The sequence below is a fragment of the Capricornis sumatraensis genome, chromosome X (assembly GCF_032405125.1).
Source record: "Capricornis sumatraensis isolate serow.1 chromosome X, serow.2, whole genome shotgun sequence".
Classification (NCBI taxonomy): Eukaryota; Metazoa; Chordata; class Mammalia; order Artiodactyla; family Bovidae; genus Capricornis; species Capricornis sumatraensis.
The window spans coordinates 78,937,452-78,953,593 of record NC_091092.1 but is presented as its reverse complement, the minus strand read 5'-3'; the positions used below and the strand labels follow the sequence as shown (position 1 = coordinate 78,953,593).

At 36.6% G+C, this 16,142-nt stretch overlaps 1 protein-coding gene and 1 non-coding gene across 2 annotated transcripts in view; both read right to left on the bottom strand.

Annotated features, from left to right (window-relative positions):
* The window catches only part of TEX11 (testis expressed 11), a 220,582-nt gene that overhangs the window by 188,446 nt on the left and 15,994 nt on the right, over nt 1-16,142 (bottom strand). The window contains exon 4 of the mRNA XM_068963198.1: nt 15,599-15,678. Within this exon, the coding sequence (XP_068819299.1) occupies nt 15,599-15,678 (80 nt within the window). The remainder of the gene's footprint in view (nt 1-15,598; nt 15,679-16,142) is intronic.
* On the bottom strand, nt 9,778-9,849 carry TRNAR-ACG (transfer RNA arginine (anticodon ACG)). Its single transcript has one exon. It is a non-coding gene; the product is annotated as a tRNA-Arg (tRNA).

Genomic DNA, 16,142 nt, shown 5'->3' with positions numbered 1-16,142 from the left:
CAAATAATATTCAAGGGGATCCCTGTAACAACTGATCTTTCAACAGAAACTGCAGGTCAGGAGGGAGTGGCAGGATATACTTAAAGTGATGAAAGCGAAAAGCCTACAACCAAGATTACTCTATCCAGCAAGGATTTCATTCATATTCAAAGGAAAAATCAAAAGCTTTCCAGACGAGGAAAAGTTAAGAGAATTCAGTACCACCAAACCAGCTTTACAACAAATGCTAAAGGAATTTTTCTAAGCAGGAAGCATAAGACGAAAGAAAAGGACTAAAAAAACAAACCACAAACAAAGTAAATGGTAATAGGATCATATATATCAATAATTACCTTAAGTATAAATGGATTAAATGTTCCAACCAAAAGACACAGATTGGCTGAATGGATATAAAAACAAGATGTCTATATAGGCAGTCTACAAGAAAGCCACTTAAGACCTAGAAACACATACAGAATGAAAGTGAGAGGCTTGGAAAAGATATTCCATGCAAACAGAAATCAAAAGAAAGCTGGAGCAGCAATACTCATATCAGATAAAATAGAAAGACTGTTACAAGAGACAAAGAAGGGCACTACACAATGATCAAGGGATCAATCCAAGAAGATATAACAATTATAAATATATGTGTACCCAACATAGGAGCACCTCAATACAGAAGGCAAATGTTACCAAATATTAAAGGGGAAATCAACAGTAACAAAGTAATAGTGAGGGACTTTTACACCCAACTCACACCAATGGACAGATCATCCAGACAGAAAATTAATAAAGAAACACAAGCTTTAAATGATACATTGGACCAGTTGGACCTAATTGATATCCTGATACATAAAGGCCATTTCATCCAAAAACAGTAGATTGCACTTTTTCTCAAGTGCACATGGAACATTCTCCAGGAGAGATGACATCTGAGTCACAAATCAAGCCTTGGTAAATTTTAAAGAACAGATATCATTTCAAGCATTTTTTCTGACCATAATGCTATAAGATCAGATATCAACTACGGGGAAAAATATAAAAACACAAACACATAGAGGATAAATAATACACTTATGAATCACCAAGAGGTCACCAAAGAATTTAAAGAGATCAAAAAATACCTAGACGTAAATGACAATGAAAACACAACAACTCAAAACCAATGCAATGCAGTAAAGGCAGTGCTATGAGGGAAGTCTATGGCAACAGAATCCTACCTCAAGACACCAGAGAAACATCAAATAAACGACTTAACCCTAAACCTAAAGTAACTAGAAAAAGAACAAAAATAATCCAAAGTCAGGAGAAGGAAAGAAATTATAAAATCAGAGCAGAAATGAAAGAAATCAAGGAGACAATAGCAAAGATAAATAAATCTAAAAGCTGGTTCGAGACAGCAAAAGAGACACAGATGTGTAGAACAGTCTGTTGGACTCTGTGGGAGAGGGAGAGGGTAGGATGATTTGGGGGAATGGCATTGAAACATGTATAATATCATATATGAAACGAATCACCAGTCCAGGTTCAATGCAGGATACAGGATGCTTGGGGCTGGTGCACTGGGATGACCCAGAGGGATGGTACGGGGAGGGAGGTGGGGGGGGGTTCAGGATGGGGAACACGTGTACACCCGTGGCAGATTCATGTTGATGTATGGCAAAACCAATACAATATTGTAAAGTAATTAACCTCCAATTAAAATAAATAAATTTATATTTTAAAAAGCTGGTTCTTTGAAAAGATAAACAAAATTGATAAACCATTAGATAAACTCATCAAGAGAAAAAGAGAAGACTCAGATCAATAAAATTAGAAATGAAAAAGAAATTACAACTGACAATACAGATAAACAAAGGATCACAAGAGACTACTACAAGCAACTCTATGCCAATAAAACACACAACCTCTAAGAAATGGACAAATTCTTAGAAAAATATAACCTTGCAAAACTGAATCAGGAAGAAACAGAAAAAATGAAGCAACCAATCAGAAGCATGGAAATCAAAACTGTAATAAAAAAATCTTCCCACAAACAAAAGCCCAGAATCAGGTGGCTTCACAGGCAAATTCTACCAAAAGTTTAGAGAAGAGCTAATACCTATTGTCCTCAAACTCTTCCAGAAAATTGCACAGAAAGGAAAACTCCCAAACTCATTCTACAAAGCCCCCATCACACTGATACCAAAACCAGACAAAGGACAAAGTTGCCACAAAGAAAGAAAATTACAGGCCAATATCAATGATGAACATATATGAAAAAATCCTCAACATAATTCTAGCAAACAGAATCCAACAACATTAAAAGGACCATACATCATGTTCAAGTGGGCTTTATCCCTGTGATGCAAGGATTCTTCAGTATATGAAAATCAATCAATGCTATATACCATATTAACAAACTGAAAGATAAAAAACCAATCATCTAGAGAAAGCTATTCCACAAAATTCAACACTCATTTATAATAAAAACTCTCCAGAAAGTAGGCATAGAAGGAACAAACCTCAACATTTAAAGGCCACATATGACAAACCCATAGCAAACATTATTTTCAATGGTGAAAAACTGAAAGCATTTCCTCTAAAATCAGGAACAAGAAAAGGGTGCCCACTCTTGCCACTATTATTCAACACAGTTTTGGAAGTCCTAGTCACAGCAGTCGGAGAAGAAAAAGAAAGAAAAGGAATGCAGATTGGAATAAAAGATACACAGATATCCCTTGCATTCCTATACACTAACAATGAAAAATCAGAAAAAGAAATTAAGGAAACAATCCCATTCACTACTGCAAAAAAAAAAAAGAATAATATCTAGGAATAAACCTATGTAAAGAGACAAAATATCTGTATGTAGAAATCTATAAGACACTGATGAAAGAAATCAGAGATGACAGATATAATATGCTGTTGGATTGGAACAATCAACATTGTGAAAATGACTAAACTACCCAAAGCAATCTACAGATTCAGTGGAATCCCTAACAAACCACCAATGGTATTTTTCACAGAACTAGAACAAAAAATTTCGTAATTTGCATGGAAACACAAAAGGCCTCAAATAGCCAAAGCAATCTTAAGAAAGAAAAACAGAGCTGGAGGAATCAACCTTCCTGACTTCAGACTTTATACAAAGCTACAGTCATCAAGACAATATGGTACTGACACAAAAACAGAAATACATATCAATGGAACAAGACATAAAGCCCAGAGATAAACCCACGCACATATGGGCACCTTATGTTTGACCAAGGATGCAAGGATATACAATGGAGAAGACAGCCTATTCAATAATGGTGCTGGAAAAGCTGAACAGCTGCATGTAAAAGAATGAATCTAGAACACCTCCTAACACAACACACAAAAATAAATTCAAAATGGATTAAAGACTTAAATGTAAGGCCAGAAACTATAAAGCTCCTAACAGGAAAACATAGACAGTACACTCCTTGATATAAATCACAGCAAATCCTCTATGATTCACCTCCTAGAGTAATGGAAATAAAAATGAAAATAAACAAATGGGACCTAATTAAACTTAAAAGCTTTTGCACAACAAAGGAAACTACAAATGATGTGAAAAGACAAACCTCAGAATGGGAGAAAATAATTGCAAATGAGATATCTGACAAAGCATTAATCTCTAAATTATACAAGGAGCCCATGCAGTTCAATACCAGAAAAACAAACAACTCAAACAAAAAGTGGGCAGAAGATCTAAACAGACATTTCTCCAAAGACATACTGATGGCTAATAAACACACGAAAAGATGCTCAACATCGCTCATTATTAGAGAAATTCAAATCTAAACTGCAATGAGGTGTCACCTCACACCAATCAGAATGATCATCATCAAAAAATCTATAAACAATAAATGCTGGAGAAGATGTAGAGAAAAGGGAACTCTGTTGTATTGTTGGTGAGAATGTAAATTGATACAGTGACTATGGAGAACAGTATGGATATTCCTTAAAGAACTAGGAATAAAACTACTATATGATCCAACAGTCTCAATACTGGGCATATACCCTGAGGAAACCATAACAGAAAAAGACACAAGCACCCAAATATTCATTGCAGTACTATCTACAATAGCTAAAACAATGGACATAGATATCCATTGACAGATGAATGGATAAAGAAGTTTGGGTATCTATATATAATGGAATATTTCTCAGCCACAAAAAGGAAAACATTTGAGTCAGTCCTAATGAGGTGGATGAACTTAGAGCCTATTATACAGAGTGAAGTAACTCAAAAAGAGAAAGATAAATACAGTATATTAACGCATATATATGGAATCTAGGGCTTCCCTGGTGGCTTGGACAGTAAAGAATCTGCCTGCAATGCAGGGGACCTGGGTTCAGTCACTGGGTCGGGAAGGTCGGGAAGATCCCCTGGAGAAGGGAATGGCAACCCACTCCAGTATTCTTGCCTGAAGAATTAATTCCATGGACAGAGGAGTCTGGAGGGCTACAGTCCATGGGGTCACAAAGAGTCAGACATGACTAAGTGACTAACACTTTCACTTTCACATGGAATCTAGAAAGATGTCATTGATGAGCCCACTTGCAGGGCAGCAATGGAGATGCAGACATAGAGAACAGACTTGTAGACACAGTGGGGGAAAAAAGACAGTGGGACGAATTGAGAGAATAGCATTGAAACATATAGATTACCATATGTAAAACAGATAACCAGTGGGAATTTGCTGTATGATGCAAGAAGCTCAAATTCGGTGCTCTGTAACAATGTAGAAGGGTTGGATGGGGTGGGAGGGAGGTTCAGGTTCAAGAGGGTGGAGAAATACATATGCCTATGGCTGATTCATGCTGATGTATGTTAGAAACCAACACAATATTGTAAAGCAAGTAACCTCCAATTAAAAATTAATAAATTTTTAAAATTCACACCTCTTCTAAATTGGCTGATGATTATATTAGGTAAAATATTTATACTCTGTCCAGATTCAGTAGTGTAATCCTCAGAAAACAAAAAAGTAACAGCCTTTACTAGAATCCTATGTTCTGCATGGAACTCCATAATTAAAGAAAAATGGTCTTAAAAGCAATAATAAAAAATTAATAGACTTGAAAATACATCTTCTATGAAATATGAAAAGAAAACATTGGGATAATTTAAATAAGAAGGGAAAGTTCTAAAAATTAATGCCTCACATACTTGAAGAAATTTTTCTATGATAAACACTAGATTATAAGTCAACATACCTGGGATCTGATATTTAATTATATCTCTAATAAAAATTATCTTAGTTCAGCAAATACTTACTATATATCCATTACATGCCAGGTACCCCAAAGAAGCCCACACTATTATAACTGAAAGACATCTAAATAAATAGTTGATGAGTATTACGTATAAATACTGTGGAAGCAAACAAGAACTGAATCAAGATGGAGGACTGAGTATACACTATAGCCACCCCTTTTATTACAAATCCCTAGAAATGATATGTATATATAGTATATACTATGATATACTAGAAATGATATTTAATATCATATAAATATATATGATACAGATCATATATATCATTTCTAGGAATTTACATATTTTTATAGAAATAATATTATATGCATATTTTCATATTAATAATAGTCCTGAAAAAACAAAGTATTTTTAGTTGATTGGAAATTATGAAGAACCTCTGAAAAATAGACAGCAAATGGACTGGGGCAAAAACCTACATGCTAAAACGCACAAATATGCAAAATATGGAAACATTCTGGATGTGAACAGTAGAGTATCAGGCAGTAGGCTTCACTCCCAAAAGACTTTCCCTTCCTCCTCAGAAAGGAACAGTGAGTATGATCACTTAGACTAGAAAAAAGTAAAGTTCCAGATGGCTGACAACACAGGTCAATGCAAAATCTCTGCTCCTAATTCTCGATCAGTTATTGGACTCGGGTTACAGTAAACAGTGTGACACGCTATTCACAGAAAACTATCAAGGACTCTCAAATCAAATATAAGCAAGAATCACCAAATTTTTGAGGGAAACCAGTAATATGAAAGGATAACCCACTACTCAACAAACAGAATACCTCAGGAAATAGGACAGCTAATAGATGAAAACATAAAGAGATATATCATTATTATCCACAGAATTAAATCACAGTCATAATCAATAAAATGCTTTTAGTTACCATTCTTTGAAATCAATAAAGCCAAAAATGCAAACGTTAGATGTAACTGAAGTTGGAAGGTTAATGATGAAGAAAGGGAGAGAGGATGATAAGGTACTAATATCCTCACAGAGTTGAACATAAAGATATACTCTCTGGGACTTCCCTGGTGGTCCAGTGGTTGGGAATCTGCCTGCCAACGAAGGGTACACAGGTTTGGTCCCTGGTCTGAGAAGATCCCACATGCCGTGGGGCAACTGAGCCATGCACCATAACGACTGAGCCCGCTTGCCCAGAGCCTGTGCTCCACGTAAGAGAAGCCACCACAAGGAGAAGCAAAGAAGAGTAGCACCCCTACTCACCACAACTAGATAAAGCCTGCATGTAGCATTGAAGACCTAGCACAGTCCAAAAATATAATTAATTAATTTAAAAAATATATACTCTCCAAAACTGATGGAGTAAAAAATAAATACTTAAATATATAAAAATAAATAAATTTAAATTTAAATAACAATTATTAACATAAATCAAAAAGTATAACATAAATCAAAAAGTATAATATAACTAACAAAAACTGAAAGGTAGAGTCAGGGAGGTAATATGTAATATGAGATAAATCTTCACATATCTGTGAAACAGAGAGTATATGTAGTATTTCTGTATAAGAAACAGACAATATGTGAAGCTGATGAATCAAGAATTAATTATTGTAGGCTGAACTGTATTGCCCCCCTCCCCATCCAAAACTTTATATGTTGAAGCCCTAGGTCCCAGTACCTCAGAATGTGACTGTATTTGAAGATAGGGCCTTTAACAAAATGAATTTAAAATGACACCATTAAGGTGTGCCCTAATCCAATCTGACTAGTATCCTTATAAGAAATCTGGATACACAAAGGGACACCAGGGATGTGCACACACAGAGGGCACGGCCAAAAGGCAGCCATCTGCAATCCAAAAAGAGGCCTCAGAAGAAGAAAAACTTTCCAACACCTTGATCTTAAAACTTGATTTTAGATCATGATTTTTGACAGAATTGTGAGAAAATAAATTCCCATTGTTTAGACCACCCGCTCCATAGTATTTTCTTACGGCAGCCTACCAAACTAATACAGTGATATAAGCATATGATTAAGATATATGGAAGTAAACATGACAAATAAAAACAAAAATGGTTATGAATAACAGCCTTAAAAACGGGAAAAGATACATGCACAAGGCATTTCATTGCAGCACCCAAATGTCCATCAAAGAGGGCAGGTTGAATATAAAGTACATGCACCAACTGAATAACACCATGTAGCTAAAAAAATAAAGAATATGTCTATATACTGCTATGGAGTGATCTCTAGGATATAATGTTGCTGCTGCTGCTGCTAAGTCGCTTCAGTCGTGTCTGACTCTGTGCGACCCCATAGACGGCAGCCCATCAGGCTCCTCTGTCCATGGGGTTTTCCAGGCAAGAGTACTGGAGTAGGGTGCCATTGCCTTCTCCAAGGATATAATGTTAAGTTGGGTTAAAAAAAAAAAAAAGGAAGGACCTACCCTAGAGCACATAGAAAGCTGCTCAATGTTATGTGGCAGCCTGGATGGGAGGGGAGTTTGGGGGAAAATGGATACATGTATATGTATGGCTGGAAAAAAGTTAAATAAATAAAAAAATACACCTAAAGCCAGACATCCTAGAGTGTGAAGTCCAAGTGTGCCTTAGGAAGCATCACTATGAAAAAAGCTAGTGGAATTCCAGCTGAGCTATTTCAAATCCTAAAAGATGATGTTGTAAGTGCTGCACTCAATGTGCCAGCAAATTTGGAAAATTCAGCAGTGGTCACAGGACTGGAAAAGGTCAGTTTTCATTCTAATCCCAAATCAGGGCAATGTAAAAGAATGTTCAAACTACCATGCAATTAATTGCTCCTATTTCACATGCTAGCAAGGAAATGCTCAAAATACTTAAAGTTAGGATTCAGTAGTACATGAACTGAGAACTTCCAGATGGTAGAAGCTGGATTTAGAAAAGGCAGAGGAACCAGAGATCAAATTGCCAACACCCACTGGATCACAGAAAAAAGCAAGAGAATTTCAGAAAAACTTCTGCTTCATTGACTATGCTAAAGCCTTTGACTGTGTTGATCACAACAAACTGGAAAATTCTTCAAGAAATGGGAATACCAGACTCCCTTACCTGCCTCCTGAGAAACCTGTATGCAGGTCAAGAAGTAACAGTTAGAACTGGACATGGAACAATGGACTGGTACAAAATTGGGAAAGGAGTACATCAGGGCTATATACTGTCACCCTGCTTATCTAACTTATATTCAGAGTACATCATGTGAAATGCTGAGCTGGATGAAGCTCAAGTCAGAATCAAGATTTCTGGCAGAAATATCAATAACTTCAGATATGCAGATGACACCACCGCTATGGCAAAAAGTGAAGAGGAACTCTTGAAGAGGCTCTTGATGAAGGTGAAAGAGGAAGAGTGAAAAAGCTAGCTTAAAACTCAACATTCAAAAAACTAAGATCATGGCATCCAGTCCCATCACTTCATGGCAAAGAGATGGGAAAACAATGGAAACAGAGACAGACTTTATTTTCTTGGGCTCCAAAACCACTGCAGATGGTGATTGCAGCCATGAAATTAGATGACGTGTGCTCCCTGGAAGAAAAGCTATGACCAACCTAGACAGCATATTAAAAAGCACAGACATTACTTTGCTGACAAAGGTCCATATAGTCAAAGCTATGGTTTTTCCAGTAGTCATACAGAGATGTGAGAGTTGGACCATAAAGAAGGCTGAGCACCAAAAAATTGATGCTTTCAAACTGTGCTGTTGGATAAGACTCTTGAGAGTCCCTTGGACTGCAAGGAGATGCAACCAGTCAATCCTAAAGGAAATCAGTCCTAAATAATCATTGGAAGGACTGATGCTGAAGCTGGAGCTCCAATACTTTGGCCATCTAGTGAGAAGAGCCGACTCACTGGAGAAGACCCTGATGCAGGAGGAGAAGGGGATGAGAGGATGAGATGGCTGGATGGCATCACTGACTTAATGGACATGAGTTTGAGTAAATTCTGGGAGATGGTTAAGGACAGGGAAGCCTGGCATGCTGCAGTCCATGGGGTCTCAAAGAGTCGGTCACGACTGAGCGACTGAACAACAACAAATCATAAGCATTCACACTCAGTCATGTCCAACTCTTTGTGATCCTAAAGACTACAACCCACCAAGTTCTTCTGTCTATGGGATTCTCCAGGCAAGAATATAGTAATCAAAGTTAACTGTAGTGATCTCAGAATAAAGTAAACTATTATTTTCCCAAAAATGGTGGAGAAAAGTATACATATGGAATGTTACCAACTATCTAAGAGCCTTGGGGCAGGTTCCTAGATAAACAGGTATTCTTAGATAAATAGATAGGAATATTCTTAAAAGTATTCTTAGATAAACAGGTAAGATATTCTTAAATAGGTATGAATACCTATTTGCTTCTATTTTAAAACCAAAAGAAAGAAAGTGAAAGTGAAGTTGCTCAATTGTGTCCAACTCTTTGCAACCCCATGGACTGTAGCCTACAATACTCCTCTGTCCGTGGGATTTTCCAGGCAAGAGTACTGGAGTGGGTTGCCATTTCCTTCTCCAGAGGATCTTCCCAAGCCAGGGATCAAACCTGGATCTCCCGCATCGTAGGCAGATGCTTTACCATCTGAGCCACCAGGGAAGGCTTTAAAACCAAAAGGAAAGACAAATATTCTATGCTATCACTTACATGAGGAATCCAAAAGATAAAACAAACAAATACATATAACAAAACAGAAACAAGCTCACAGATATAGAAAAGAAAATAGTGGTTACCAGTGGTGAGAGGGAAGAAGGGACAAGAAAGGGGTTGGGGATAAAGAGATACAAACTACTGCGTATACAATAAATAAGCAACACAGATATATTGTACAGCAAAGGGCCATATGGCCATTATTTTAAATGGAGTATAATCTATAAAAATACTGAATCTCTATGTTGTACACATGAAACTAATACTATAAATAATGCTTCAATAAAATACATGTGTACATGCAGGCATACATACATGCATTTATCAAAAATGTTTGTATACATATTTATATACGTACACACATGCATACATACATGTCTATCAAAGGGTTTGTTAGATACCATCACCAACTCAATGGACATGGACATGAATCTGAGCAAACTCTGGGATACTGTGGAGGACAGGGAAGCCTAGTGTGCTGCAGTCCATGAGTCACAAGGAGATGACTTAGCAACTTAACAACTACAATCAGAAGGATAAAAAATAAACAAAATAGTTATCTACAGGGGAAGGGAGAGAACAGCGTGTAAAAGACAGAGATAGAAGCTAGACTTATCCAAAGATAGTTCCTTTAGTAGATTTGAGTTGACTTCAGAACCATGTCAATATTTTACATAATTATAAAACAACATTAAATCAAAATGGTAAGAGGGAAGCAATCACAAAAATCAAAAGCAAATAGAAGCAAATAAATCTAACTGTATCAAGTTGACAGCATAATCATAGAGAAAGGAATTTTTGACATAATTTTAAAATAACATTTTAATAATACTGAAACAATATTTTGACTGTACATTCCTAGTGGGATATACCTTTAAGAACAAAACTGCAAAAAAATTCCTAACCATTTTTAGAAATCATTCTTTGTAATAATATTGATACTGGTATATTATGAAACTATTATAAAAATAATTTTTAGGATAAAAGAGGTTATTCATTATATTAATGTTTAGCCCCAAGATTTTTAGAACCAGAGACACAAATATAAAATCAAGAAACTAAGTTTAAAGAAAAAGAAGCTAAGTAAAACACTATAATCCTAAATAGCAATTGGAAATATCAGTATGAACTCATTATGTACTTTCTTTTTAAAAAAATGTACTTCATAGCTCTGTCAACTTAAAAGGTCTAGAAACAATGCCAATGCAATAGCAATGAGCACTTGTAACATCCAGACTCTTATTTCTAAATAACACTCTCCACTAAAAGGAAACAGGGCTCCTCAGAGGAATGGCTGATTCCAGTTCTAGAGCAGGAACTATACAAGACAAACCTGGATAATTTGTCATCTCAGAAACCAAATAAAACTATTAAAACTGCTGCATTCATGCCAAAAGACTCAGAACCACTTAAAGAGGCTCCTACTAGCCAAAAGTAGGACACTGTGCTTCAGTAATAATAATAACTACAAAGGATTGAAAGTCACTAAGTATGTTAAAACCCATGAATTCACAATATTTAAAAAAAACAGTCATCATTAAAGGATGTTAGAGAACCAACTCATTATTTTGAAAACTGTTAAATAAAGGGGAAGAGTCACGACTTTCTCAGACAAAGTATACTTCAGAGTGACCAAATCGTTTATGAAAGCTTCTCTCTATTCCAGTTAATAAACAAAGAAGGAATACAGAGTTAGAAAATGCAAATCTCCACAGAAATAATGGACCTAGGGATAACAATCATCAAAGGGCACTACACAACAGAAGAGAAACAACAGACATTACTGCCTCCTGATCGAAGTACACCATACCGCTGATGAATTATTCTTGACAAAAATGAACCTGAATCAGATCAAGCTTCTAAATCTAACTATTAGTTTTCTGGAAAAATGGAGGACAAAGTATTGTATTAAACAATACACTTATGATGTAGTTATCAGAATGCAGAATTTAGGAAACTACAGAATATATTAACAAAGTACAAGGTGCAAATTTAATGCTGATTCTAAAAACCAACTGGAAAGAAGCAGGGTGGAGGAGGATAAGTGTGAGAAGTTACAGGGAGGGAAGACTGGATATTTTATGATTTTAGAAAAATCCTTATTAAATTTTATTGGGTATAATAATAGGGTTTTTTGGAATAAAAATATCTTGTCTTTAAGAGACATGTACTGAAATATTTATGGGCAAAATAATATTTTTTTGGATTTGTTTGAAAATAATTCATGGGATTGCTTAGGAGAGATACAGAATAAACAAGAGTGGTGGTGAGTTGATGATTACTCTAGCTGAGTGATGAGTAAATAGGGGAATCATACTATATCTTCTAGTTTGTGTGTACATTTGAGCTTTTCAATAAAATACTGTTTTAAAATACTGGGAAAAATATTTTCCATTAAAAACATACTTGCTTATAGGGAGCAAGACAGAGGGTAGAAAGGGAGGGAGTAGAAAACTATTACTTTTGACTACTTTCATTACTTTTCATAAATTCTGAATTATAAGTTCAACATTTAGCCCACTGAATCACTGTACTAACAACTACAGTACTACTGAGACCTCTAATGATAATAGATATAATTATTATGAAAGTAACATTGATAGTATGAAAAGACAAAAACATACGACACTGGAAAATGAGACTCCCAGGTCAGCAGGTGTCCAATGTACTACTGGGGAAGAGCAGAGAAATAGCTCCAGAAAGAATGAAGAGGCTGGGCCAAAGCAGAAACAATGCTCAGTTGTGGATGTGTCTGGTGCTGAAAGTAGAGTCCAATGCTATGAAGAACAATATTGCATAGGAACCTGGAATGTTAGATCCATGAATCAAGGTAAATTGGACATGGTCAAACAGGAGATGGCAACAGTGAACACTGTCATTTTAGGAATCAGTGAACTAAAATGGATGGGAATGGGAGAATTTAATTCAGATGACTGCTATTCCTACTACTGTGGGCAAGAATCCCTTAGAAGGAATGGAGTAGCCCTCATAGTCAACAAGAGTCCAAAATGCAGTGCTTAGGGAGCAATCTCAAAAACGACAGAATCATCTCTGTCCGTTTCCAAGGCAAATCATTCAATATCACAAAAATCCAAGTCTATGTCCAAATCACTAAATGCCAAAGAAGCTGAAGTTGAACGGTTCTATGAAGACTTACAACACCTTCTAGAATACCCAAAAAAGATGTCCTTTTCATCATAGGGGACTGGAAGGCAAAGTAGGAAGTCAAAAGATGACTGGAGTAACAGGCAAGTATGCCCTTGGAGTACAAAATGAAGCAGAGCAAAGGACAACAGAGTTTTGCCAAGAGAATGCACTGGTTATAGCAAACTCCCTCTTCCAACAACACAAGAGACAACTCTACACATGGACATCACCAGATGTCAATACCGAAATCAGACTGATTATATTCTCTTCGGCCAAAGATGGAGAAGCTCTATACAGTCAGCAAAACAAGACCAAGAGCTGACTATGACTCAGATCATGAACTCCTTATTGCAAAATTCAGACTTAAATTGAAGAAAGTAGGGAAAACCACTAGGCCATTCAGATACGACCTAAATCAAATCCCTTATGATTATACAGTGGAAGTGAGAAATAGATTCAAGGGATTAGATCTGACAGACAGAGTGCCTGAAGAACTGTAGACAGAGGTCTCTAATACTGTACAAGAGATGGTGACCAAAACCATCCCCAAGAAAAAGAAATGCAAGAAGGCAAAGTGGTTGTCTGAGGGGGCCTTACAAATAGCTGAGAAGAGAAGTGAAAGGCAAAGGAGAAAGGGAAAGATATACCCAACTGAATGCAGAGTTCCAGGGAACAGCAAGGAGAGAAAAGAAAGCCTTCTTGAGTGAACAAGCCAAAGAAAAAGAGGAAAACTAGAAATCTCTTCAAAAAAAATTAGATACCAAGGGAACATTTCATGCAAAGATAAACACAATAAAAGAGAGAAATGGCAAGGACCTAGCAGAAGTAGAAGAGATTAAGAAGAGGTGGAAAGAATTAACAGAAGAACTACACAAAAAAGGTCTTATTGACCTGGATAAGCACGATGGTGTGTATGGCCACTGACCTAGAGCCAGACATCTTGGAGTGTGAAATCAAGTGGGCCTTAGGAAGCATTACTATGAACAAAGCTAGTGGATGTGATGGAATTCCAGCTGAGCTATTTCAAACCTAAAAGATGATGCTGCACTCAATATGTCAGAAAATTTGGAAAACTCAGCAGAGGCCACAGGACTGAAAAAGGTCAGTTTTCATTCCAATCCCAAAGAAAGGTAATACCAAAGAATGTTCAAACTACCATACAATTGCCCTCATTTCACATGGTAGCAAGGTAATGCTCAAAATCCTTCAAGCTAGGCTTCAGCAGTACATGAACCAAAAAATTCCAGATGTTCAAGCTGGATTTAGAAAAGGCAGAGGAACCAGAGATCAAATTGCCAACATCTGCCTGATCATACAGAAAAAAAGGGAATTCCAGAAAAACATCTACTTCTGCTTCACTGACTACACTAAAGCTTTTGACTGTGTGGATCACAAGGTGTGGAAAATTCTTAAAGAGATGGGAATACCAGATCACCTTATCTGTCTCGTGAGAAACCTGTATGCAGGTCAAGAAGCAACAGTTAGAACTGGACATGGAATAAAGGACTGGTTGAAAATTAGGAAAGGAGTACATCAAGGCTGTATATTGTCACCCAGCTTATTTAACTTATATGCAGAGTACAACATGTGAAATGCCGGGCTGGATGAATCACAAACTTGAATCAAGACTGCTAAGAGAAATATCAACAATCTCAGATATGCAGATGACACCACTATAATGGCAGAAAGCAAAGAGGAACTGAAGAGGCCCTTGATGAAGGTGAAAGAGGAGAGTAAAAAGCCTGGCTTAAAGCTCAGCATTCAAAAGCTATGATCATCGTGTCCAGTCCCATCACTTCATGGCAAACAAATTGGGGAAAAGTAGAAACGGTGGCATTTTTTTTTTCCTTGGGTTAAAAGAATCACTGTGGAAGGTGACTGCACCCATGAAATTAAGATGGTTGCTCCTTTGGAGAAAAGCTATGACAAACCTAGACAGCATATTTAAAAGTAGAGACATCTCTCTGCCAACAAAGGTCCATCTGTATAGTCAAAGGTATGGTTTTTCCAGTAGTCAGGTACAGATGTGAGAGTTGGACCATAAAGAAGGCTGAGCACTGAAGAACTGGTGCTTTTCAAGTGTGGTGCTGGAGAAGACTCTTAAGAATCCCTTGAACAGCAAGGAAATCAAACCAGTCAATCCTAAAGGAAATCAACCCTGAATATTCATTGGAAGGACTGATGCTGAAGCTGAAGCTCCAATATTTTGGCCACCTGATGCAAAGAACCAACTCACTGGAAAAGACCCTGCTGCTGGGAAAGACAGAGGGCAGGAGGAGAACAGGGCAAGAGAGGATGAAATGCTTGGATGGTATTGCTGACAATGAACACAAGTTTGAGCAAACTCCAGGAGATAATAAGGCACAGGGAAGCTCGGTCTGCTGCAGTCCATGGTGTCACAAGTCAAACACAACTTAAAGACTGAATAACAACAACATGATAGAACTAAAGGATATAACACCTCTTCCATGTTTACACTAAATTCAACCATCTTCACAGGGTAATGACTATCTCACTGCATATGCCCTTTCCTGATTTAATTAGGACTTACCAAAATTTGTCTTTGAATAGCTTCTTCTGAAGCATCTGGGCGTTCACACATGCGGATCAACTTACAAGCAACATGCCGCACTGCAAAACAGTAATTCAGTAATTAGATACCCATAAACACAAAACATTCTCCTTTTATATACACCTATAAAGAGAAAAGAGGAGTGAAGTAAAATCATATTTGTTATTAAAAATAGGACTTTTAAAGCCCTTTTAAAAAAATCAATTACCAAAAGTAAAATTACCAAAATTACCAAATGAATAATTTGCTTAAGTCAAACAGATATTTTCAAATTTTAATTTCTGCAGGTCTTAAATTCCAAAGACTCATATGATGCTCTTGTATGCACCATGCCAGCAGGAAAATTCTAAGTAGAATTGAAATCTAAAGCTATTCAACATCTGACAAAATTTCTGAATATTAGAATATTTTAAGATTATTATCCTAAAATGAGAAACTTCCTAAATAATTTTCTTCAGATGAGGTAAAGTTCTTGAAGCATAACTTAGAAACTACAGATATCTTCGTTGTACAGTTAATTTAC